Genomic DNA, 25,858 nt, shown 5'->3' with positions numbered 1-25,858 from the left:
ACGCTAGTGCCAGTTGTGGGCACTTCCAACGTTCTGAAAAATCACTGATTTCTTCCAAGCACCCCTACCTGAGACCAAGCATCTGAGCTTGGGAGACGATCACCCACAATCCCGTAGCAAGAGAGAGAGAGAAGAACCATTGGCTCAGTTGTGATCATGTGACATTCAGCATCATGTACTACTCATATTGCAAGACATTGCTTTTATCAAGTTAAAATTTATTAGAAATGTTTGCTTGCCTTGTGGAACACTTGCAGAACAAGTTACGGGCAATCCAAGGTTTTACTGTATTAGTAAATGCTGCTGGAGTGCATTCATTCATTTATAGGTATTTTGCATTAGCAATTTGTTATAATTAGCAGCTTGAAAGAGGTGGAGCCATAGAGATAAATAAATGCAATGAAATGTTAGCAGTGCAAAATGTATCTATCCATGCTTTGCTGCTGCTTCCCTGAATTTATCACATGGTTACACTCAAGATTGGCTGGAACTGGAAGAAAAAGGCTAGAATTTGTTTTGTTGTTACATTTTGTTTATATGTTTTTTTTTTTGGAGACATAGATATTTATTTAATAGATGGATTATTGAAACATGTTCAATGCTTTCTGAGCTTGTGTGATGTCACAGATTTGCATTGTTTTTTTAGGATAAGCTTCCAGATGACCAATATCAGGAAAAGACAGCAATGGACCTGGCAGCCGAGCAGCTACGCCTTTGGCCTTCTCTGAGCAAATCAACTCAGCAGGAGCTGGTGCAGCGTGAGGAAAGCACTGTCTTCAGTCAGGCCATTCATTTTGCAAACCTCATGGTGAACCTGCTGGTTCCATTGGATACAAGTAAGAATAAGCTCCTAAGAACATCAGCACCAGGCGACTGGGAGAGTGGAAGCAACAGCATTGTCACAAACAGGTACCAAAATGTGCACACACGAGACCTTTCTATTCTTGTCTTAGCAGACAATATAAACCATTTTGGGCAAATACTCCTGTACATGTTTCAAAAATGTAAGCATTTTCCTTACCTTCAGACTTGCTCAACTCCTTTTTTTTTTTTCAACTTTTCTATATTAAAAGATCTTCACTTCATCTAATTCTTCTTTTTTTTTTTTTTTAATTTGAGAGAGAGAGCAGGGGAAAGGGGGTGGGAATGAGAGAGAGAGAGAGAGAGAAAAAGAGAGAGAGAATCTTAAGCAGGTTCCACATGGAGTGCAGAGCCCCACGTGGGGCTAGATTCTATGACCTAAGCTGAAATCAAGAGTCAGACGTTCAACCAAGCCACCCAGACACCCCGTATCTGACTGTTCTTAACCATGTCCCACATTCTCTTCTCTTTTGTGACCTGATATTTCAAATGTCTCACCCACTACAGATCAAGCCCTTCAGTTACTTTCTGCCATAGCAATTTACAGAAAGCAGTCTGGAAAATTACTAATCAACTTCTTGCCAAAGTGATTATTTGTTTCTCGGCCCTCCTTTTTTCAGTGTATGCATTGCATTTGTTTATAATCGTGTCCTCAACCATGCCTTGCTCCCAACCCTACAATGACTTCCAGTATCACGGAGAATAAATCCATGGGCTACAAGGCCTAACCGGATTTGGCCCCTGACAACTTCTCTGACTTTATTTCCTATCATTCTTCTGCCAGTAAAACTGTCTCCCTGCTAATGCTAATCCTCAGACACTCTAAGCATAATACTGCCTCAGGATCTTTGTGCTTGTTCCTACAGTCTGAAATACTCTCCCTGAAATAGTCACAACAATCACTCCCTCACTTCATTTAATTCTCTGGTCATATGTCATCTACTTAGGCCTTCCTGACTTCCTTATCTTAGTAGCATATCCATCACTCTTTCTCCTACCTTGCATTTTTTTTCTTTCATGACACTTTCTACAACCTGATTTATTTTCATATATTTGCTTATTGTATGATTCATTCATTGCTGTACCCCCAGCTCTTTGCATATAGTAGACACTCACTAAATATTTGGTTGAACATGTGATTAAATGAATGAATAAATGAACTGCATACCCAACAGTAGTGAAACTCGAACCTTTTAGGTCTTCAGTGATGCTCTAACATCCTGGTAGTTCTTCTCTCATAAATCCTTCTCAGACTCTTTCAGGCAGCTTCTCCTCTCTTTCCATTTTCAATCCCTCTTCCAGGCTCTTCATACTCTCTTAGAAACTCATCCACAAGCCCACATCTCTGACCCCAATTTCTCAATCCCCCTATCCCAGATACTTAATTTTTGTCAAGAACACTTGAGAGCTTCTGGTCTTCCAGGCTAGTCTACTTTTTGTTGTTTTGAAGTCAGTCTTTTGCACCATGCAGTCAGCTGCACAGATCTCTTATTTCTTCCCGCAGAGAGTTATTTTATGTGAACAATGTAACCTGGGCCTTCATCACTTCAAACTATAGATAACCATGCTCCTTGAAAGTCTGCCTAGTGAGCGGCTAAGGCACTCAGGTTCTTTAATGTTTTGGTATGATGTGAGGTCATATTCCCTGTTTAGCTTCTCTTTCAAGCTGATTCAGCTAATGTGGTTGAATTTGGAGGAAAGAGAACTGAGTAGGTTAGAACAGGCAAATGAGTCTTTCCCATGGTTAGCAGTCTAAAAGAAGGCATGAAGGCAGGAGTAACTGTTGAATAGTGGGAACCGAATAAGCAGCCAGGACAGGGATGGAGCTTTTACATCTACTCCATTTCAAATTTATTCCCTTCTGTTGCATGATTTTATCACCTGCAGAAGATCAATGGCTTCACAGTGACTAAAAGGGTTGTGGTTCACTCAAAGAGATAAATATTGTCAAGAGAATGGTTCATAGGTCAGTTTGGTTCTTCCATTTGGAAAAATATGCTATATTCTGGGAAAAATTCCTTTACTTTGTCCACCAAAGAACATGTCCCCCCAGTTATCAGAGGCCAAAGATAGCCATATTACTTTGTCTGGCTCTATGTAGTAATTAAGAGAGAACAGGGTTTTTGTTTTGTTTTGTTTTGTTTTTCTGTTTTTTTTATTGTTGTTGTTTTTATGGGTTTTCTTTTAGAAGGTTCAAGTATCAGATAATAAATGAAGGAGTCTATTTTTGTTTTAGTTTCTGTGGTTCCTGAGTTCCCTTTTAGGAGAATGACAGAAGGTATTTGTTATAAAAACAAATCTGGGTCCAAAGGACAATGCCTGACAGTAGCTTTCGAATGCAGGCAAGTAGAATATCATAATGAAAGCAAATTTAAATTGCTATGGAAATTGACTGTGATAGATTAGTCATTTGTTACATTTGAGTACTGACCATGATTTCTTTCCTTGACTTTCTCAGTATTGCAGGAAGTGTAGCTGAGAGCTATGATACAGAAAGTGGGTTTGAAGATTCAGAGAATAATGACATCGCCAATTCTGTTGTGCGATTCATTACCCGATTTATTGACAAGGTTTGCACAGAAAGTGGAGTTACTCAGGATCATATCAAGAGCCTTCATTGCATGATACCAGGTAATCAGTTTGCAGATTAAATTAGAGAACCAGAATATTGGAGATAATTGGGTGAGAATTGTTTTTAGGGGTTTGCTTTTTTTTGGCATAATACCTACAATATTTGTCTTCAATGTAGTTTAGCAATAATATTTATTTATGTTCTAATTAAATTTTTTAACATTTCTAAATTGTGGTAAAATATGTGTAGCATAAAATATGGCACTTTAAACTATTTTAAGTATAAAATTCAGTGATATTAATTACTTTCACAGTGTTGTGCAATCATCATCACTGTTACCAAAACTTTTTTTTTTATAACGTTTATTTATTTTTGAGACAGAGAGAGACAGAGCATGAATGGGGGAGGGTCAGAGAGAGGGAGACACAGAATCTGAAACAGGCTCCAGGCTCTGAGCTGTCAGCACAGAGCCCAACGCGAGGCTCGAACTCACGAACTGTGAGAGCTGAAGTCAGACGCTTAACCGACTGAGCCACCCAGGCGCCCCTGTTACCAAAACTTTTTAACCACCCAAATCATATCACACTCTGTACCCATGAGTCAGTAACTCCTTATTCTCCATCCCCATAGCCCCTGGTAACCTCTATATCTCTGTGAATTTGCCTTTTGTAAATATTGCATATAAGTTAAACCATATAATATTAGTCCTTTTTTGTCTGACTTCTTTCACTTAGCATAATATTTTCAAGGTTCATGCATGTTGTAGCAGGTATCACAATGTCATTCCTTTTTATGGCTGAGTAATACTCCACCACGTGGATATACCACATTTTGTTTATCCATTCATCTGTTGATGGACATTTGGGTTTTTTTTGCCTTCTGGCCACTATGAATATTCACATACAAGTATCTGTTTGAGTCCTTATTTTTTTATCTTTTCGGTATATACCTAGGAGTGGAATTGCTGCATCATATGGTAAATCTGTGTTTAACTTTTGAAGAACCACCAAACTGTGATTCGTTTTTAATTGTAAAATATTCAGGATTTGTATTCTGCTTATTTTGTGCTCTTTCATTTTGAATACTCTGACTTGTTCTAGGAATTGTAGCTATGCACATTGAGACCCTAGAAGCAGTACATCGAGAGAGTAGAAGACTCCCACCGATACAGAAGGTAATTATTCTAGACTACATGTTTTCAGGGTATAACATTCTTCTTAAAAACAGCAACAATAGGCTGGTGTGCCCCAGAAAATACTTTCCCCTCATCTTTTACAAGATTAACTCCAGTTTTATCATGTAGATCCTCATAAAACAGATACTGAAGTAGAATAGGAGATTCAGCAAAGAAGCAATAATAGCCTCTTGTTGAGTCAGTTTTTATAGGCAGGGCATAAATTATGAACATTTGAACTTCTAAGCCCAAGCCAAGATTTTATGCCCTGCCTACTTCCAGAAAAAAGGACTTAAGGGAGTTACCATAAAAATACCAGGTTCCTGAATCTGTATACATTACAAGCATACGTCACAAGCATCTGGGAAGTCTATTAAAAATTGAGAGCCCAGAATCCCACCTCAGCCTCCTAAACTGGAGTTCCCTGAGACTTGGCCTGGGAATATATACTTTAATAAGCCTCCTAGATGATTATTTTGCAGCTAGTCTGGCACCAGTCTATAAACCAGTCAGGACCCTCTTACCTATATAACAGAACTATTAAAAATAAATTCAAAGGAAAAGTCAGAAGCCGGATGGACAAGAAAGGTAATTCTATCAGAAATCTGAGACACAGTGATCATTATAACTTTGGCATTACATTTAGCTCAGAGTTTCCTAGAGCCAACAAAAAGAATAGTACTGATTTATGTAGTTTTTATTGCTTAGTAAAAAATAAGCATATTAGATCTTCAGGAGAGATGATTTTTTTTTCTAGCACTGGTATCTTCAGAGGAGTGTATCATGTGATTGTGTATTTCCCAAGATGTGTAAATGTTCATTATTTGGACATTTATTGTGTTAATCTTCAGTAAAGGTCTAGAAGAGCAGTTCCTTTTTAAGATGCATCTATTTTTCTAAGTATTTGTTTTTTAAATTTACAGAAGTAACAATGTTCTTTGTATAAAATTGAAGCATTAGAGAAATACACATTCTACAAAGTGAAAGTCCTTCATGGTTTTTCCAACTCCACTTCACCTCCGCCCTTAACCATGATAGTACCACCTTTAACAGTTTGGTTCATTTTCTCACAACTTTTTCTTTTTCCAGAAAAGGGAATTAAAATATACATACTGGTTTGCAACTTGCTTTAATTTAATAATGTATCCTTGATATCTTTCCATGCCAGTATGTATAGATCTATGTTATTTTTTTTAATGCTTGCAAAACTTTCCATTGAATAGATATTTTAAACATTTTAGTGATTTCCAATTATTTTAGTGTTAATTAGCAAAAAATCTTTTCACATTTGGATGCAAAAACATCAATTCTGCCTCTTCCCAAATCTATTTTCTCTTTTTGGCTACCTAAGCAGTCTGTCTCAGGTTTTTTAGATCTGTGACTGAAAAGATAACTTTGGTCTAAGTGTTGGAAACCCCCCAAGATTTGTGTTTAAAATACCTTCTCTGTTGTTAGCCCAAGATTCTTAGACCTGCTCTACTGCCAGGAGAAGAAATCGTCTGTGAAGGTCTTCGAGTCCTGCTAGACCCTGACGGAAGAGAAGAAGCCACTGGAGGCCTTCTTGGAGGCCCTCAGCTACTGCCAGCAGAAGGAGCCTTATTCCTCACCACATACAGAATTCTGTTCAGAGGGACTCCCCATGATCAGCTGGGTATGACTCATATTAATGCCATCAGAACATGGATATACATGTGCTACTTGAGTTTTGATTCCATTTGTGTGCAGTAATTTGCAGATCATTTCAGATTCAAAGTAAGCCTTTTGTCACCAAGTATTTTTAGAATACTTTTGTCTGTCAAAGCTAATGATAATTTGGATTGTAGAGTCTAATTTAAAGAACCAAGGGTATCTTCTAAACAGTACATCAATGGTTCAGTGACTGAAACAATCATAATTTCATGAGGAAGCATATTGTGACTTAAGGAGAGTCATAGTATGTAGCTGCTCACAATGTCTCCTGCTGATTTATGCCACTTTTCTGAGTCCTACAGTTAACTGTGTCTTCCAGACACATGATCCCTTTTGTGGAAGGATATGCTAAGCATCACAGGGGTGAATAACAAACAAACGAACTACATTTCCCTCTTGGCAAACAACTTCTGTCACTAAACTCCCTCAACCTCTACTTCTCTTTTCCACTACTGTGTGCAGTCTTTCTTATTAGAAAGGAATAGCATGCCCTATCAAGTCAGAATTATCTTTTTTAAATCACTGTAATCTCTATGTAAACTACTGTGGTTGATGGGAAAGCATGTAAGATTTGGGGTAAAACTGTTGGTCTCCAAATAAGAAGCTCAGATTTAGATTGCTGTTGACCAATCTTGATATCTTAAGTCTTAAGTTATAAAGTTATAAAAGTCCCCTTTTATAAAGTAGGGAACTGGGCTTGACTGGTGATAGTTCAGTGGTTCTCCCTCCACCTTGACCCCATATTTGAATTATCTGGGAAGTTCTAAAAAAAAACTATCAAATTGTGCCCAACCCTTACACAGTTGAATTAATACCCGAAATAGGATTTTAGGAATGGGGAGACCCAGGCATCTGTGCATTTTTAAACCCCAGAAGTGATTATGATGCATAGTAAGGATTGAGAACCAGGGATAAATGGTCACTTAAAGTTCCTTCTTCATCTGAAATTATTCATTCAGTAACATTTAATGAGTATGTACTATATGTGCTGTACATTTTCTTAGTGGAATTTAGATGTATAAAATGCGGTTTCTTTGAAATCTCACAATTGTGTAATTCCTTGCTTAGATAGAATCACGATGGTTTATTATCTTGTTCATAAGAGTGTTTATCATATAATAAGCAAAAAATTCATAAAATTCAGTAAACAAAATGGACCCTTAGGTATAGTTATATTCATTTTGAAAAAGCGAAAATGAGCAACTTTTTCAGCCCTCTCCTGTCATATTACTATACATAAATTATATTTGTATTTGAAAGCAAATGTAATTTTAAAAGACACTAAATATCCAGTACTTATGTATTTTTTTGTACTACAAGTTGTGAGCTCAATGGTCACAAACATACATTTGGAACACATAAATATGAGATACTTGGTCACTTAAGTTATTCTAATTTATTTCTTTTAAAGAAAGAAAATATGAAAACATATTTAGTGTGAAAGTTTGTATTGTTCTCTTGTTTTTTCCTGTCAATTTTTGGGTTAATGTTGTAATTTAGGGAAATTATTTTTATCAGAGAAACCTTCTTATTTGCCTCTTTTGTTTCTCTTTTTAGACTTCTAATTTAAAATATCTCCTTTAGGGGTGCCTGGGTGGCGCAGTCGGTTGGGCGTCCGACTTCAGCCAGGTCACGATCTCGCGGTCCGTGGGTTCGAGCCCCGCTTCGGGCTCTGGGCTGATGGCTCAGAGCCTGGAGCCTGTTTCCGATTCTGTGTCTCCCTCTCTCTCTGCCCCTCCCCCGTTCATGCTCTGTCTCTCTCTGTCCCAAAAATAAATAAACGTTGAAAAAAAAAAATATATCTCCTTTAATGACACACAGAAATCTGATAATTTTAAATATGTTATATAAGCATAGGTAAACAACCTATGTATTAAACAAACAACTTACATATTAAACAACTACATTCTAGAACTTAAATTCTTTTTCTTTACACACTTATAGAGTTTATTATGAATAATCTTACATTTTAGGAAAAGCTCCAAAGTTATCAGAAATGAAATTATCCCTTAATGGAAATACATCACTTTGTGATCCTACTGACCTAGAATTTTTTTTTTTTAATAATTTATTGTCAAGTTAGCTAACATACAGAGTAGTCTTTGCTTCAGGAGTAGATTCCCATGATTCATCACTAACATACCACACCCAATGCTATCACAACAAATGCCCTCCTCAATGCCCATCACCCATTTTCCCTGTCCCCCTAGCCCCCATTAACCCTCAGTTCTCTGTATTTGAGAGTCTTGTTATGGTTTGCCTCCATCTCCGTTTGTAGTTTACTTTTCCTTCCTTTCCCCTATGGTCTTCTGTTAAGTTTCTCAGATTCCACATATGAGTGAAAACATGGTATCTGTCTTTCTCTGACTGACTTACTTACTTCACTCATAATACTCTCCAGTTCCATCCACGTTGTTACAAATGGCAAGATTTCATTCTTTTTCATTTATGCTAAATAGTATTCCATTGTATGTATATACCACATCTTATTTATCCATTCATCAGTCAATGGACATTTGGGCTCTTTCCATACTTTGTCTGTTGTTGATAGCACTGCTATAAACATTGGAGTGATGTGCCCCTTAGAATCAGCACTCCTGTATCCTTTGGGTAAATTCTTAGTATTGCTATTGCTGGGTTGCAGAGTAATTCTATTTTTAATTTTATGAGGAACCTCCACACTGTTTTCCAGAGCAGCTGTGCCAGTTTTCATTCCCACCAACAGTGCAAGAGGGTTCCCATTTCTCCACATCTTCACCAATATCTATTGTTTCCTGAGTTGTTCATTTTAGCCATTCTAATCATGTGAAGTAGTATCTCGATGTGGTTTTGATTTGTATTTCCCTGATGATGACCAATGTTAAGCATCTTTTCATCTGTCTGTTGGCCATCTGGATGCCTTCTTTGGAAAAGTGTCTATTCATGTCTTCTGCCCATTTCTTCACTGGATTATTTGTTTTTGGGTGTTGAGTTTGGTAAGTTATTTATAGATTTTTGATACTAACCCTTTATCAGATATGTCATTTGCAAATATCTTCTCCCATTCTATTGGCTGCCTTTTAGTTTTGTTGATTCTTTCCTTTGCTGTGCAGAAGCTTTTTATCTTGATGAGGTCCCAATAGTTAATTTTTGCTTTTGTTTCCCTTGACTCAAGTAAGAAGTTGCTGCAGCCAAGGTGAAAGACGTTGTTCCCTGTTTTCTCCTCTAGGATTTTGATGGTTTCCTGTCTTACATTTAGGTCTTTCATCAATTTTGAATTTATTTTTGTGTATAGTGTAAGAAGGTGGTCCAGTTTCATTCTTCTGCATGTTGCTGTCCAGTTCTCCCAGCACCATTTGCTAAAGAGACTGTCCTTTTTCCATTGGATACACTTTTCCTGCTTTGTCGAAGATTAGTTGGCCATACATTTGTGGGTCCACTTCTGGGTTCTCTATTCTATTCCATTGGTCTATGTATCTGTTTTTGTACCAATACCATACTGTCTTGATGATTACAGCTTTGTAGTACAGGCTAAAGTCCAGGATTGTGAGCCTCCAGCTTTGGTTTTCTTTTTCGGGATTGCTTTGGCTATTCAGGGTCTTTTCTGTTTCCATGCCAATTTTAGAATTGTTTGTTCTAGCTCTGTGAAGAATGTTGGTGTTATTTTTATTGGGATTGCATTGAATGTGTAGATTGCTTTGAGTAGTATTGACATTTTCACAATATTTGTTCTTCCAGTCCATGAGGATGTAATGTTTTTCCATTTCCTTGTGTCCTTTTCAATTTCTTTCCTAAGATTTGTATAGTTCTGAGCATACAGATCTTTTACCTCTTTGGTTAGGCTTACTCCTAGGTATTTTATGGTTCTTGGTGCAATTGTAAATGGGACCAATTCCTTGATATCTCTTTCTGTTGCTTCATTATTGGTGTATAAAAATGCGACCGATTTCTGTACACTGATTTTATATCTTGTGACTTTGCTGAATTCATGTATCAGTTCTAGCAGGGTTTTGGTGGAGTCTTTCAGGTTTTCCATGTAGAGCATCATGTCATCTGCAAAGAATGAGAGGTTGACTTCTTCTTTGCCAGTTTGGATGTATTTTATTTCATTTTGTTGTCTGATTGCTGAGGCTAGGGCTTCCAACACTATGTTAAACAACAGTGGTGAGAATGAACATCCCTGTCATGTTCCTGATCTCAGGTAGAAAGCTCTCAGTTTTTCCCCATTGAGAATGATATTAGCCTTTCTTTCTTCTTGAGATAGGCCTGGATGGCAATGTATTTTCCTGTTAGGACTGCCTTTGCTGTATCCCAAAGGATTTGGACTGTTGTGTTTTCATTTTCATTTGCTTCCATATATTTTTTAATATATTCTTTACTTTCCTGGTTAATAACCTATTCATTATTTAGTAGGATATTCTTTAACCTCCATGTATTTGGGGGCTTTGTAAATTTTTTCTTGTGGTGGGTTTAAAATTTCATAGCATTGTGGTTTGAAAACATGCATGGTTTGTTCTCAATCCTTTTATATTTGTTGAGGGCTGTTTTGTGACCCAATATGTGATCTATTTTGGAGAATGTTCCATGTGCACTTGAGAAGAATGTGTATTCTGCTGCGTTTAGATGAAAAGTTCTGAATATCTCTGTTAAGTTCACCTGGTCCAATGTGTCATTCAGAGCCATTGTTTCCTTATTGCTTTTTGTCTAGATGATATGTCCATTGTTGTGAGTGGAGTATTAAAGTCCCCTACAATCACAGTATTTTTATCTGTACATTTATTTATGTTTGTGATTAATTGATTTATATATTTGGGTGCTTTCATGTTGGGGGAATAAACATTTATAATTTTTAGCTCTTCTTGATGGATAGGCCCCCAATTTTGATATAATACCCTTCTTCATCTCTGATTACAGTTTTTGTTTTAAAGTCTAGTTTGTCTGATATAAGTATGGCTACTTCGGCTCTCTTTTGGCATCCAGTAGCATGATAGATGGTTCTCCATCCTTCACTTTCAGTCTGAAGGTGTCTAAAATGAGTCTCTTCTAGGCAGCATATAGATGGATTTTGTTTTTTTATACATTCTGATACCCTTTGTCTTTTGATTGGGGCATTTAGTCCATTTACATTCAGAGTGATTATTGAAAGATACAGATTTAGTGTCATTGTGTTATCTGTAGATTTCATGCTTGCGGTGATGTCTCTGGTCCTTTGTAGTCTTTACTGCTTTCTACTCACAGAGTCCCCCTTAGGATCTCCTGCAGGACTGGTTTAGTGGTCATGAACTTCAGTTTTTGTCTGGGAAAGCCTTTATCTCTCCTTCTATTCTGAATGACAGCGTTGCTGGATAAAGGATTCTTGGCTGAATATTTTTCCTATTCAGCACATTGGATATTTCCTGCCACTCCTTTCTGGCCTGCCAAGTTTCAATGGACAGGTCTGCTACTACCCTTATGTATCTACCCTTATGGTTAAGGCCCGTTTGTCCCTAGCTGCTTTCAGAATTCTCTCTTTATCTTTGTATTTTGCCAGTTTCACTATATGTTGTGGTGTTTACCTGTTTTTGTTGATTTCGAAGGGACTTGGATGTCTGTTTCCTTCCCAAGATTAGGGAAGTTCTCAGCTATAATTTGTTCAAATAAACCTTCTGCCTCTTTCTCTCTTCTTCTTCTGGAACTCCTATGGTACAGATATTATTTTGTTTCGTTGAATCACTTAGGTCTCTAATTCTCCCCTCGAGATCTAGTAATTTCCTTTCCCTCTTTTTCTCAGCTTCATCATTTTCCATAATTTTATCTTCTATTTCACCTATTCTCTCCTCTGTTTCTTCCATCCTTGCTGTCACTGCATCTCGTTTATTTTGCATCTCATTTACAGCATCGTGACTATTTCTTAGGTCCTTGATCTCTGTAGCAATAGATTCTCTGCTGTCTTCCATGCTTTTTTCAAGCCCAGCCACTAGTCTTATGACTATTATTCTAAATTATTGTTCAGATATATTGTTTATATCTGTTTTGAGCAGTTCTCTGGCTGTCATTTCTTCCTGGAATTTCTTTTGAGGAGAATTCTTCCATTTGGTCATTTTGGCTGAGTTTCTGTCTTTTATGTGTTTTTAAAAGCTTGTTATATGTCCTGTACCTGTGAGTACTACTGTCTTAGATAGGGATCATACACTATGCAGGGCCTGGCACTTTAGGAAGTGTTTTTGGAGTGTGTTGCATGCCCTCTGTTGCGCTTTGGCTGCTCTATCCCACCGCTCATAGTGGTGGATTGTTTGGACCTTCCACCAGATTTGCTTCGATTTGTTTGTTGAAGTAACTCTGGAGAAAAGGGGTGGGGGGAGCCCTTATCCCACACAAAGAAGGAAGTGAAAGGGGCAAAAAAAGAAAAAAAATATCAGGCAGAGAATCAAAGAAACTATAAGGCTTAATCCAGAGAGAGAGGAAAATAAAGAAGAAGGAGATACAGAAAAGGTGTAAAAAGAATAGAGTAAAAATGCCTGATTCAACAAACAACCAGAACAGAGAAATAAAGAAAAAGGATATATTTATATATAATAGGAATTGACCAAAAATCAAATCAGAAACTATGAGCCTGATTCCACAAGAAAGAGAAAAGGAAAAAGAGAGAGAGAGAGAGAGAGAGAGAGAAGAATAAAAAGAAAAAGAAAGGAAAAATGAAAAGGAAAGAAAAGTGGAGGGGGTGGGAGAGCAGTAATATGCAAGACCATAGGACTGTTGTCTGTTGGCACCTGGGACTGGTGGCTGGTCTGGAGGAGAGGCCGTCTGGTTCACTCAGTGACAGTTCCACTTCAGTAGATAAGCAGTTACCTAGCACTGAGGAGCCAGGTTTGGTGTAAGCGGATCCCGCCTCCACTGGGGGCTGCTATTCTGTTCCCTGAAACCCCACCATGTTAGTGATGGGCAAAAAAATGGCAATACTCCAGTCTCTCCTCCCCAGACAGGGTGTCTCAAGCCATGCTGTTCAGGCAGCTCTCACAGAATAGTGTGGGCAGTCAGCTTGCCCTGCTTCACGGTCTCTCACGCCTCCTAGGCACTCAGCTGGGATTCAAAACCTGATGTCTCACAGGATCCCACCCCAGGTGAACCTGGTTCTGGAGTAGTGCCAGTCCACCCAGCCAACAAAGGACCTCTGGCTGGTGCCCACAGGGTCTTTTATCCTTGGGGGGAGCAATAAACCCTCTTCCCACAGTACTCAAGGGAAGGGACTGTTATCTCCCAGTGCACCCCTGAGATCCCTACTGTGCTCTGGGGCTGGCTCCCTCCCACCAGGCACATGCACACAGGAGCAGCTCAGGTCTGGAGAAAGTTGCACACCCCTGAAAACTCTGATCTTTGACTTGTAAGCCTGTTTGCAAAGTAGAAACTGGCTCTCTCCATATTTTTTGTCCCCCAGTCTGTGGCCCAGAGAGGTTTTTCTCTTATCCAAATACAATCCCACACTTCCACAGCCTCTCTTTCTCTTCCTTTTGTCCCTCCACAGAAGGACATCCCCCTCTCCGTGCCTACGCCACCCATTTTATCTCTCCCAATTTGCATACACGCACCTCTGTCCCGCCAAGCTGTCTCTTTCCACCTGTGGAGATTTTTCTGTCACTCTGCAGCATGTATACCTGGGTGTTCCAAGTGTTCCAACCTCAATACAGCTGTGTTTGAGGGACAAGGGAAATTCCAGTCCTCCTACTTCTCTGCCATCTTAACTCCTCCCTAGAACTTAAATTCTGTATACATCCTAATTTTGTTTAGCCTCTGGATATGAGCTTAACATTAAAGAATAATCAGAATTTTCCAGGTTAAGAGTTGACAGATCCAGGGAATGAGAAATTCTGATGATGAATCAGGGAAGTACAAATTAAAACCACAATGAGATACCACCTCACACCAGTCAGAATGGCTAAAATTAACAACTCAGGCAGCAACAGATGTTGGCAAGGATGTGGAGAAAGAGGATCTCTTGCACAGCTGGTGGGAATGCAAACTGGTGCAACCAGTATGGAAAACAGTATGGAGGTTTCAAAAGATTAAAAATAGAACTACCTTATGACCCAGCAATTGCGCTACTAGGTATTTATACAAGAGATACAGGTATGCTGTTTCAAAGGGGCACATGCACCCCAATGTTTATAGTAGTGCTATCGACAATAGCCAAAGCATGGAAAGAGCCCAAATGTCCGTTGACAGATGAATGGATAAAGATGTGGTGTATACACACACACACACACACACACACACACACACACACACACACACACAATTGAGTATTACTTGGCAACACCAAAAAGAATGAAGTCTTGCCATTTGCAACTACGTGGATGGAACTAGAGGGTATTATGCTAAGTGAAATTAGTCAGAGAGAGACAAATATCATATGACTTCACTCATGTGTGGAATTTAAGATACAAAACAGATGGACATAAGGGAAGGGAAGCAAAAATAATATAAAAACAAGGAAGGGGACAAAACATAAGAGACTCTTAAATACAGAGAACAAACTAAGGGTTGCTGGAGGGACTGTGGGTAGGGGGTGGGCTAAATGGGTAAGGGACATTAAGGAAGACACTTATTTGGATAAACAATGGATGTTATACATAGGGGATGAATCACTGGAATCTACTCCCGAAATCATTATTGAATTATATGCTAACAAACTTGGATGTAAATTAAAAAATAAATAAGTAAATAAAAAAAATTCTGATGATGATAAGTGGATGTATGTATGAACTCAGATAAACCCAGTTCACTTCTCACCTCCTCTGGCTTACTAGACGAGGTGCTTTGCCCATCGCTGCTCCTGTTCTGTTACTTGTACCACCGCCTGACATCCCCTCCTCTTTCCCTCTGCCAGTCCAAACCTATACTCTCTTCAAAGCTCACCTTCCCTCTCACTTCTTCCAGGAATCATTTTCTAGTCATCTAGCATTCAGAAATCTTCTCCCTTTCTGAAATACTTAAAGCCTTGTATCCTCAAATCTGGGAGCTAATTACATGTTGTTGTATTCTGCATGTGAATCTCCTCTCCCATGGGGAACTTTGGACTCTCCAAGAGAGACTTCGTGTGTCCTACTTATTTTCTAGACTCGGATCTTTGCAACCTTGGGTAGTTGATAAATAATTATTTATATTTTCCCTTCCTTGCTTTAATACTTAAATTCCTAAAACTCTTCAGCCTAAGCTTAGTCCTGTATCTTCTGAAGGTACAAATACATGGTAAAACACTTTTTACCACATATGGAAACACATCTTAAAAACCTTTTCTTTTTTGCTTTATACTTACATTAAATATCATGGATGTCTTTAAGATTAAGAATCTTGAAAATTGCCTTAAGCCGGGTGATCTTGTGTAGTACACGGCAGGTTGGGGAAATAGAAAGAATGAAGACAGACAGACTGTGACAGTTGCTTCACTCCAGGAAAGAATCATGTTTCAAGAGTCAATTGCCATGCAATAAAATTAATGAATGTGATTCTAGAATTATTGCATTTTGTCTCACTGCATTCCTAGGTATTGTCCTTTCCAAATACATTTCTTTAGCAGAGGCTGATAAAATGAGGAGCAGAGACTCTGTAAATAACCTGTAAAGTGTTATTGCTGAGCCTGTGTCTTGCTTTCCTGTAGTTGGGGAGCAGACAGTTGTGCGGAGTTTTCCCATTGCCTCCATCACCAAGGAGAAGAAGATTACGATGCAGAACCAGCTCCAGCAGAACATGCAAGAGGGGCTGCAAATTACATCAGCATCCTTTCAGGTATTAAGAAAGGGAACCATTCTTCTGTTCAAAAGTTCTCTGGCACCTGGGTGACTCAGTCAGTTAAACATCTGGCTTCAGCTCAGGTCATGGTCTCATGGCTCGTGAGTTTGAGCCCTATATTCAGCCCTATATTTGTGCTGATTGCTCAGAGCCTGGAGCCTACTTCAGATTCTGTGTCTCCCTGTCTGTCTGCCCCTCCCCAACTCACACTCGCTCACTCTATCTCCCTCTCTGTCTCTCCCAAAAATAAATAAATGTTAAAAATATAAAATAAAATAAAAAGTTTTCTACAAATGATGTGGCCACTTTCTGTGATCATGGAGTCCAAAGTTAGAAGATAAGGAGGATTAGAGGGTCTGAGAGGGTAATCTTCAACTGAGTAAACCCATGAATCATCTTGTACTTAATCCCTCACTTCCTGAATCCTTTGGCCAACTGAGTACCAAAAGATTATCTGTCAATATTTAGATCCCAGAAATTCTGACACAGACAATTGACTGTTGTTCTCTGCCAACTCATACCTTTGTGTTTGATAAAAGCTTTAGATAGAAAGCAATTCTCTTGGCATCTCTTTCAGAAGGAAGTGCCCTATGGCCCTTCTGTGGAAGAGATAAAGCTCTAAGAATTACACTCAGGGGTAAAGTACTATTGGTACTAACTAAATAACCTCTAATTAAGCAGAGAATTTTCTAGGGGTTTTTGAACATATCATAACTTATGGAATTATTGATGCAAAACAGACACTGGGGGCACCTGGGTGGCTCAGTCGGCTAACTGTCCAACTCTTGATTTCGGCTCAAATTATGATCTCACAGTTTATGAGATCCAGCCCCACGTCAGGATCTGCACTGCTTGGGATTCTCTCTTTTCCTCTCTCTCTGCCCTTCCCCTGCTCACTTGCTCACTCTCTCTCTCTCTCAAAATAAAAATAAGAATAAATTTTTAAACTCTGACACTGGAAGAGTGATCTTTTCTTAGTTTTTCCTTTTTACAGTTCTGAGTCTGTGATACTTTGCTCTTCCTATTTTTATGCCTTGTCTCTGACTTCTCAGATTTTTAAGTGCTCCAATTCTTGCATCATTCCTTCTAGCCAGGAAGCCACCCCTAGAACCTCCGTGTGCTTATTGTGTGAAATGTGAGGCTGCTGACCTCTAAACTCCAGACCTTCTCCCATCACCTGGGGAGAGAAGCCTTCCAGGGATTTCTTCACTGTTCCAACTGCCAAAGGACTTTAAACTAGAATATTGCTTGACTATACTGGTTAGGATTCTAATCAAACATACTTTTTTCTCACTAGACTTATGGTATCTTGGGGTAAGAAGAGACTTCCTGTGGCCAAATTCCCTGTCTAGAACCAACAGTTGAGGAAAAAAAGAAGGACATGTTACCTGCTTCATCCACTATAAGTTAATTTCCCTATCCCATCATAGAAAAGATGGTCTTAAAGAAACCCAACTTTAAGATACATGATTTTCCTTACCAACAAACCATCTATGACAAGTAAACCTTTCTGAGCTATTTTTAAAAAATAAAACATTATATTCCATGATATCCAAGGTCCCCTCAACCTCTGGACTTCTGCCATTTAGTATTATTTTCTTTTATTTCAGTAACTTGAGGAGAAGTTACCTGGAAATCCTTAATGCCTCTAATGTATTTTATCTCTTTTGTCTCTAGTTGATTAAAGTAGCGTTTGATGAAGAAGTGAGTCCAGAAGTAGTAGAGATCTTTAAGAAACAGCTGATGAAGTTCCGTTATCCTCAGTCCATTTTCACCACCTTTGCTTTTGCTGCTGGACAAACTACCCCACAAATAATTTTACCCAAACAGAAGGAAAAGAACACCTCCTTCCGGTAAGAAGACAGTCAAGTTTCTTCATTTCAGCGTCTTCATAGCTGACTGTCAGGGGAAGTGACCTATCCTGTGGGTCAGTGTATGCATAATTGCTCATTTTGTTTGCCATTCTGTCAAGCCCATTGGACCAAGCTCAGAAAGTTATAGAACAGCAGCACTGATGTATGTAACAAGTTTCAGCAACTAAAAGCTACAAGATGTTTTGACCAATATGTCCATTGCTTATGATATATTTTTAGAGAGTGAAATTCTGTTTTCCCTTTTCCCCATATTAATCACTTTCTAACTGCCTTTGAGCAATCCCTTCAGTTTTCTTTGATGTCCAGGCCTACTAGACAGTTTTTCTTTGACCTAGAGATGGGAGCCTTTATTTTTTCTTTTTTTATAACTTTTTCTTTTGATACAATTTCAAATTTACAGAAAAAGTTACAACATAATACAAAGAATTCCTGTATACCATTTACCAAGATTCACCAATTGTTTGTTTTGTTCCATTTTATCATTCTCTCTCATATATATTGTTTTCTAAACCACTTGAGTTATATGTATAATACCTTTTTAGCCTTAAATATATCAATATATATTTTCTAAGAACAGACCACAGTATATAACCAGGAAACTTAGTTGGTATAAAACTTTCATCTAACCCAGAGTCCTTATTCAAATTTTGCTGGTGATCCTTTATAGCTACATTTTTTTTCTGCCTAGTACAGAATCAGGCATTGCATTTACTTGTCATATTTCTTTAAAGGAACCCTTATTTTCTGATGAAATTTTTAGTAATTTATGTTGAAACTTTTACATTTTAGTTATTACAGAATAACAATTGCAAAAAATTATCTTCAATTAGTGATAAAATATAGGAGCCAAAAGTTGAGTTCATTCACCATTAATCACCTAGAATTTGGGCATCTGCCAGTACAAATTACATATTAGGGAGGAGCATGAAGACTTTGGAGAAAAGCCCTTCCCTTTGCCTGAAAGTAAGATAAGCTAGAGATTATAGAAGAGGTAAGGTCCCAAAGAGTGTGTCATTACTAAATGGCATAGCTGACCACCTGTGCCACTGTTACCTGCTAAGTGAAGGAGACCATGCAGATCCAGAAATGATACATTGAAACATGAACAGCTTCCTAGGTATTTACAGTGGTGAGGCCAGCAACTTGTCTTAGCACTGTGGAATCACAGAGGAGCCTGTGATATCTATTATCCCAGCCTTCTATGGAAGAAACAAAAGTTTGTGTGGCATTTTATGTTGAGAACCTATGGACTAGGAGAGGAAATATATGCGCGCGCACACACACACACACACACACACACACGTATACCCACATACAAAATCAACCTTACTGTATCAAGCTTATGCTATTCACCTGCAACAGAGACATAGCAATTTTAAATTTAAAACATCTTAGAATTGTCTTGAGTATGTAAGCATTTACAGGGTCAGAAGGCAGGACATTATGCATACACACTTAAACATGGTGCTAACTATAATTATCATATGATCTCAAAGAAAAGCCTATGAGTTAGTAGAAAGAGTTTGAATCAGTAGAGAAGGGGGCAGACTGGCTTCCATGCAGGAGGACTGCTACCGGCATAGTTTGTAGGAGCTCGTGGGAGCAGTGGCGTGGATAACCAGAGTGCATTGAGGGGCATGTTTGACCAAAAAGCCAAACTGAGTTTAGATTGGGGAAAGTAGCTTATGTCCCACTCTAGGTTCTTGCACTTGTTGCCTACAGCCCTCCTGATGACAACAGTGTTTTATAGGAAATTAGTCTGCTGCCATATAAAAAATGATTTAAGAAGAACAGACTTGCTGAAGGTCTGGACAATACTAGTAGCTGTGGGAATGGAGAAGAAATAAGTTGAGCTGTGTAGGTATCAAAAAGTGTAAATGGTGTCTTCCTATTAAATTGATGTTGTCTTTGGTTTTATGACTTACAGTATCTTCTCAAAAACAATTGTGAAAGGTGCCAAAAGGGCAGGAAAAATGACAATTGGGCGGCAGTATTTATTGAAGAGGAGGACAGGGACAATTGTGGAAGAGAGAGTGAATCGTCCTGGATGGAATGAAGAAGATGACGTATCAGGTATGTGAGAAGTCCTTTTTCCTTCATGACTCAGTTTTATTCTTTTTTCTTATATGAGTAAGAATAAGAGACTCATATCGTTTCCCTTAAACCTTGACTCGCAAGAACCTAGATCTCATAAGAAGATTGGAGGCACTTACTAGCTTCTCAGAATTGGAAAAAAATATTTTATTTTCCCAATATTCCATTGTTCAGCTAAGATTCTGTTAAATTATGTTTCTCTGTTACTAAATCCACAGAGGTGGTTGGCCACTGTTACGTGGGTCTCATCAAAGGGAGAAAGAAACCCCAGTGCATAGAGAATTTAGGTATAAAGTAATCCCCAGTACCTTGTCATTATGCAATAAGAATAAGGAAACAAGGACATTGGGTATCCAAAATTAAAGATTTGTGTTTGGAATGAGAACATTGTGGATACTCTTAATCAAAATGAGGGACCAAAGATGAAGGGATCCTTAGATGGTAAGAAAAAAAATGCCTACTACATATTCAAAAGAACAGAATCTGAGAAGCTAAGATTCTTCTCGGTTGGGAAAATAGAGGCAGAAAAGCAGTCACAAAATGTCTGTTTTCTATTTCTTAACCCACTACAGAGTATGCTTATGGAATTAACACTAGGGATAATCTGATCTAGTAGGAGGCAGGATGCCTTTGCACCCTTTTTCTTTTCAAGATCTTAGAATCAATCACCAGTAACTACACCACTACTACTTCTACTAATAATAATAGCAAAGAACCTTTTGAAGAAAGAAACCTCATGTTTTAAGAGATCACTGGCTAAAGGTCTCCATTTCAGTATGGGTAGCTACATACTCTGAGAGCAATGAACAGACCCACTATGTATTACTAAAACAACCATTTTTTGGAATTCTGGCCTCTTTACAGTCACATGGAAAGCCATAAAAAATTATCCATCACTACTGACTCTTCTAATTTGAAGTTTTAATGATTACACAAAAGAAAAACTATTATTCTATGATAATAATGCCACCAAAACACCAAATTACATAATGTTCTGTGCTTCTCTGAAAATAAGAGAAAAGCTGATACCTGATGATATGTTTGCATTGTGAAGTTTACGAACTAAAATACAAAGTCTTGTATTTGTAGGGATAAGCTGTTACGGTTTTTTTTTTCTTTTTAAATGGAAGAGAGCCTTATTATTTCCCTTGAGGTTACATATCTTTGAGTACATATCCAAAAATTCTGAAACTTTAATTTGGCTTCTCTCACTGTAGAAATAAATAAAAAAGTAAATTAGGACAGTTCTTAACATGGACTTTTTTTTTCAGTTAGAACATAATGGTACCAATTAGGAATGTTGGGTTTTTTTTAAAATCCTCCCTAAAATGCTTGATTATTGGGTAAATCCTTCCACATCTAAAATCTTAAGAGATTCTGTAACCTGTGATTGCAACATTGTGAGGGAGTTTCCCATGTGTACCACATCCTCTGACAAAATATTTTCCACAAAAAAAGTATAGTGTCTTGATACCCCTCTAAGAAAGGTCTTTTCCCACCAGTGAATTTCTGCTTAATCTAGAAATTTCTAATAAAAGTTTATGTTCTGAAAAGTTAACTGAAATGTGGATGATGAAGTTTGTGTAGAGATTATATTAAAGATAAATTTTACTGATGAGTTAGCTTCTGACAGAGTTTGAGTGTTTATTTTATAGAGTCCTAAATAGAAATCACTATACTTTGGCATTAGTAAACAAGCTAGATTGAAACAGAAAAATACGGCTAATGAATTCAAAATTATACTGTTTTTAGAAATTTTGAGTTAATTTCCCTGGCATTTTTTTAAAGTTTATTTATTTATTTATTTAAGTCAATTCTACACCTGGGGCACCTGCATGGCTCAGTCAGTTGAGCATCCGACTTTGGCTCAGGTCATAATTTTGCAGTTTGTGAATTCAAGCCCCACATCGGGCTCTCTGATGTCAGTGCAGAGCCTGCTCAGATCCTTTGACTCATTCTCTCTCTGCCCCTCCATTGCTCATGCTCACCATCTCTCTCTAAACTAAATAAAGCATTAAAAAAAAAAAAAACCATGGGAATCTATCCCTGAAACCAAGAACACGCTGTACACACTGTATGTTAGCCGATTTGACAATAAATTATTGTCATAATTAAAATTGTTTTAATTAAAGGTTTTTTAATTAAAAACAAAAAGAAAGAAAGAAGGCTCTGCACCCAACGCAGGCCTCAAGATCACAACCCCAACACTGAGAGTTGCATGCCCTTCCAACTGGGCCAGCTAGGCGCCCCTTCCCGGGCATTTTGAGTTAATTTCCCTCACATTTTGAGCTTCTGATATTTTATTTCTTGACTATCCATTACTGTTTTAATTTATGTTTGGACATAATGATTCTTCAAAGAATTAATATGATTTAAACTGTGACATACATAGTGCCTGTAGCCCTAATATAAAACTCTCTTGGTTTAAGAATCCTCTTCAGAGGGAAGCTTTTAATCCTCTACTTTGAGCTATATCATTTTTTCAAAATCTGTTTCTGCATTCACAGTTTCAGATGATAGTGAACTCCCCACAAATACCACTCTGAAGGCCTCAGAGAAGTCTACAATGGAACAGTTAGTGGAAAAAGCTTGTTTCAGAGACTATCAGCGTTTAGGTTTGGGAACCATAAGTGGCAGCTCTTCTCGCCCAAAACCAGAGTATTTTCGAATCACTGCCTCCAACAGGATGTATTCGCTCTGCCGGAGGTAAGTCTGTTAGTGGCCTCTAAAAAGATACCTTTCCTTTCTTCCATTTGAGTCTTGAATGGGCTATTTGTCTCCATAGCCCAGAGGGAGAAAAATGCCAGAAAACTAGGAGCAAGATCTCCAGGGAAATGTGTGTTTAAGAGGTACTTTTTATGCAGCATGAGTAAGCATCTCCTTGGCATTCTCAGAAGTATAATTACATTACTGAACAGTGCCTAGATTAGATCAAAGAGTGAAAGGTAAAAGTTTTTGTCTCCTATATGATTTTTTCTTGTCTTTCTCTTCCCATTTGCATCTTTTCTAGTATCTATGCCTGAAGATAAGTTGAAATAAAAATAGGATTTGCCCAGGCAGATAGGAGAGATGAAGGTCTGCTGTAGGCTAGGGGTCCACAAACTTTTTCTTTAAAGGGCCAGATACTATATATTTTCAGTTTTGTAGGCCATATGGTCTCATTGCAGCTACTCAACTCTGCCAAAAAGCAGCCATAGATGGTAAGTAAATGAATGGGCAGGGCGTGTTTTGGCCCACGGGCTGTAATTTGTTGACCTAAGTGTAGGCAGGGTTTTCTTATGCTGTCTAATTAGAATATTTCCAAGGGAAAGTACTTAAAGAATGTAAATGAACATGTTTTCTTGTTTCTATTCTTGTCATCTCTCACTGTTTCCTATATCAGTAAGGCCCTATTTCATGCTTTATATTTTTTAAAACTACATTCTGCCATGTACAAGTTTAATCATTTTCATCTCTGGGTAAGCTGTTTCCTTTGCATTCATAAATTCTTGCTTTGATTAAACAGAATAATGCTGTGAAAGCACTTTGTACATATTTTAGAAAGTTGTCTTAATGTTACTTTTAGTTTCAACCCCACTGTTCTTAAAGAACTATAGATATCTCATTTTAAATGACAGTTTAAATTTATAAATACTTGGCCAACAGATGAAAAGGTACTCAACATCCCTCATCATCAGAGAAATGCAAATCAAAACCACAATGCAAACTGGTGCAGCCACTCTGGAAGACAGTATAGAGGTTTCTCAAAAAGTTAAAAATAGAACTACCATATGATCTAGTAATCGCACTATTGGATACTTAACCAAAGAATATGAAAGCACTAATTCAAAAGGATATATGCATCCCTATGTTTATAACAGCACTATTTACAATAACCAAATTATGAAAGCAGCCCAACTGATGAATGGATCAAGAAGTACACACACACACACACACACACACACACACACACACATGCACACAATGGAATATTACTCAGCCACAAAAAGGAATGAAATCTTGCCATTTGCAGCATAGATCTAGACAGTATAACATGGATGGATATAGAGAATATAATGCTAAGTAAAATAAGTCAGTCAGAGAAAGACAAATACCATATGATTTCACTTGTGTGTAGAATATGTATTTCACTTATATGTAGAATTTAATAAACAAAACAAATGAAAATAAAACAAGGGAAAAAAAAAACCAAGGGAAAATAAAAGAGAGAGAGAGACAAACTAACAAACTCTTAACTATAAAGGGCAGATGGTTACCAGAGAGAAGGTGGGTGGGGGGACGGGTGAAATAGGTGAAAGAGATCAAGAGTACATTTACCTTGATGAGCACTGTGTGGTGTATACAATTGTTGAATCACTATATTGTAACCTGAAACTAATTGAACATTATTTCAACTATACTGGAATTAAAATTAAGAAAAAGAAAAAGACCAAAGACATGCAGGATTGAGTGAGAGGTATAATGTGATTGGTGCTTCTGTTGGAGATAATAGAGGAAATGCCAATATTAAAGAACTAACTGCAGGGAATTTTTCAGAATTGCTGAGAGAAACCAGTCCTCAGGTCCAGGAAGCCAAAATGAATCCAAAGCAAATAAGTCCTCATCTAGAGGTATTGAACTGAACCCGCAGAACATCTAAGAAGAGGACACCAAGCAGTCAGAGAAAAGAGAAAGTTCACCAAAACAGGAATAGCAATGATGAATGACATTTCAGTATCAACAAAGTAAGAAGGCAATGGAATCAAATCTTCAGTAAGCTAAAGAAAATAATCATCAACCTAGGTTGTACACACAACAAAAGTATTTTTCAAAAATAAGGCAATTAAAAGTATTTTCAGAAAAACAAAAACATATATAATAAAAAATACCATTATGAAACTTGAGAAACAAGTGGGAAATACAGTTTGAGATTTGGGCCAAATAAAAATTTTTCATTAAGTACTGAAAGATTGTGATTCTGTTGAGTATGCAATAATTTTCCTGGATACTCTATCCTTCTAATTAAATTCTTTTTGTAGGTAGTGTAAGTCGTGGTGTCAAGGTGTAATGTCCTGCTGTTTGGGAAGCATGCTATCAAAATCCTGCCTGCCAGTGAGAAAACAGACCTCATTTCTCATTTTGATCTGTCAGAAACAAAATGAAATAACAGACCACTTATTAGAGCCCTTGTAATAAAATGTTTATAGTGATATAAAATAATATATATCCCTCAAATAATATATTAGGAAGAAAGGAATGGAATAATAAAAAATAATCCAAAAGAAGGCAGAAAGGAGAAAAAAGGGAACACAGAACAGATGGAACAAATAGAAAGCAAATGGTAAGATGGTAAATTTAAATTCAAATATATCAGTAATTACATTACTTACCAATTGACTAAATGTTCCAATTAAAAGAAAAATATTACCAGAATTTTGTTAAAGCTTTATGCTGCTTTAAAGGGAGATATCTAATATACAAGAATTCAGAAAAGTCGAAAGTAAGAGTACAGAACAAATACACGGTGCAAAACTGCCTTTTACAAAATCACACATGACAATTCATTATGACCAAGTGGAGTTTATTGTAAGAATACAAAACTGGCTTGAAAATTGAAAAACAATCAGTATAATTCACCATTTTAAAAGAATTAAAAAGAAAGAATATGTTGCATTACAGGAGGGGAATCAAAGCAGAAATGGCTACTGTGAGCCTGGTCCAAAGCATGCAGTGATGGAAGGTCCTGGAGACAGTATGTGGTGGGACAGCCAGACAGAAGATTCCTCTAGGCCAGAGAGGCAAGGGAAACTGTAGGGGCGTGTGATCCTCAAGCCCACCCCTCCCTCCTCCTATGGAAATTCGTGCGCAAAG

General features: G+C 37.7%; 1 protein-coding gene across 3 annotated transcripts in view; it reads left to right on the top strand.

The window, feature by feature from the left end:
• The window catches only part of SBF2 (SET binding factor 2), a 489,527-nt gene that overhangs the window by 410,701 nt on the left and 52,968 nt on the right, over positions 1–25,858 (top strand). For all 3 annotated transcript variants that reach the window (XM_023239559.2, XM_023239558.2, XM_023239557.2), the window contains exons 19-26: positions 647–909; positions 3,320–3,492; positions 4,534–4,607; positions 6,063–6,258; positions 15,910–16,037; positions 17,718–17,893; positions 19,842–19,987; positions 22,516–22,714. In XM_023239559.2, coding sequence (XP_023095327.2) covers positions 647–909; positions 3,320–3,492; positions 4,534–4,607; positions 6,063–6,258; positions 15,910–16,037; positions 17,718–17,893; positions 19,842–19,987; positions 22,516–22,714 — 1,355 coding nt within the window. The remainder of the gene's footprint in view (positions 1–646; positions 910–3,319; positions 3,493–4,533; positions 4,608–6,062; positions 6,259–15,909; positions 16,038–17,717; positions 17,894–19,841; positions 19,988–22,515; positions 22,715–25,858) is intronic.

This window comes from Felis catus, chromosome D1 (assembly GCF_018350175.1).
Source record: "Felis catus isolate Fca126 chromosome D1, F.catus_Fca126_mat1.0, whole genome shotgun sequence".
Taxonomy (NCBI): Eukaryota; Metazoa; Chordata; class Mammalia; order Carnivora; family Felidae; genus Felis; species Felis catus.
This window is presented reverse-complemented; position numbering and strand designations above follow the sequence as displayed.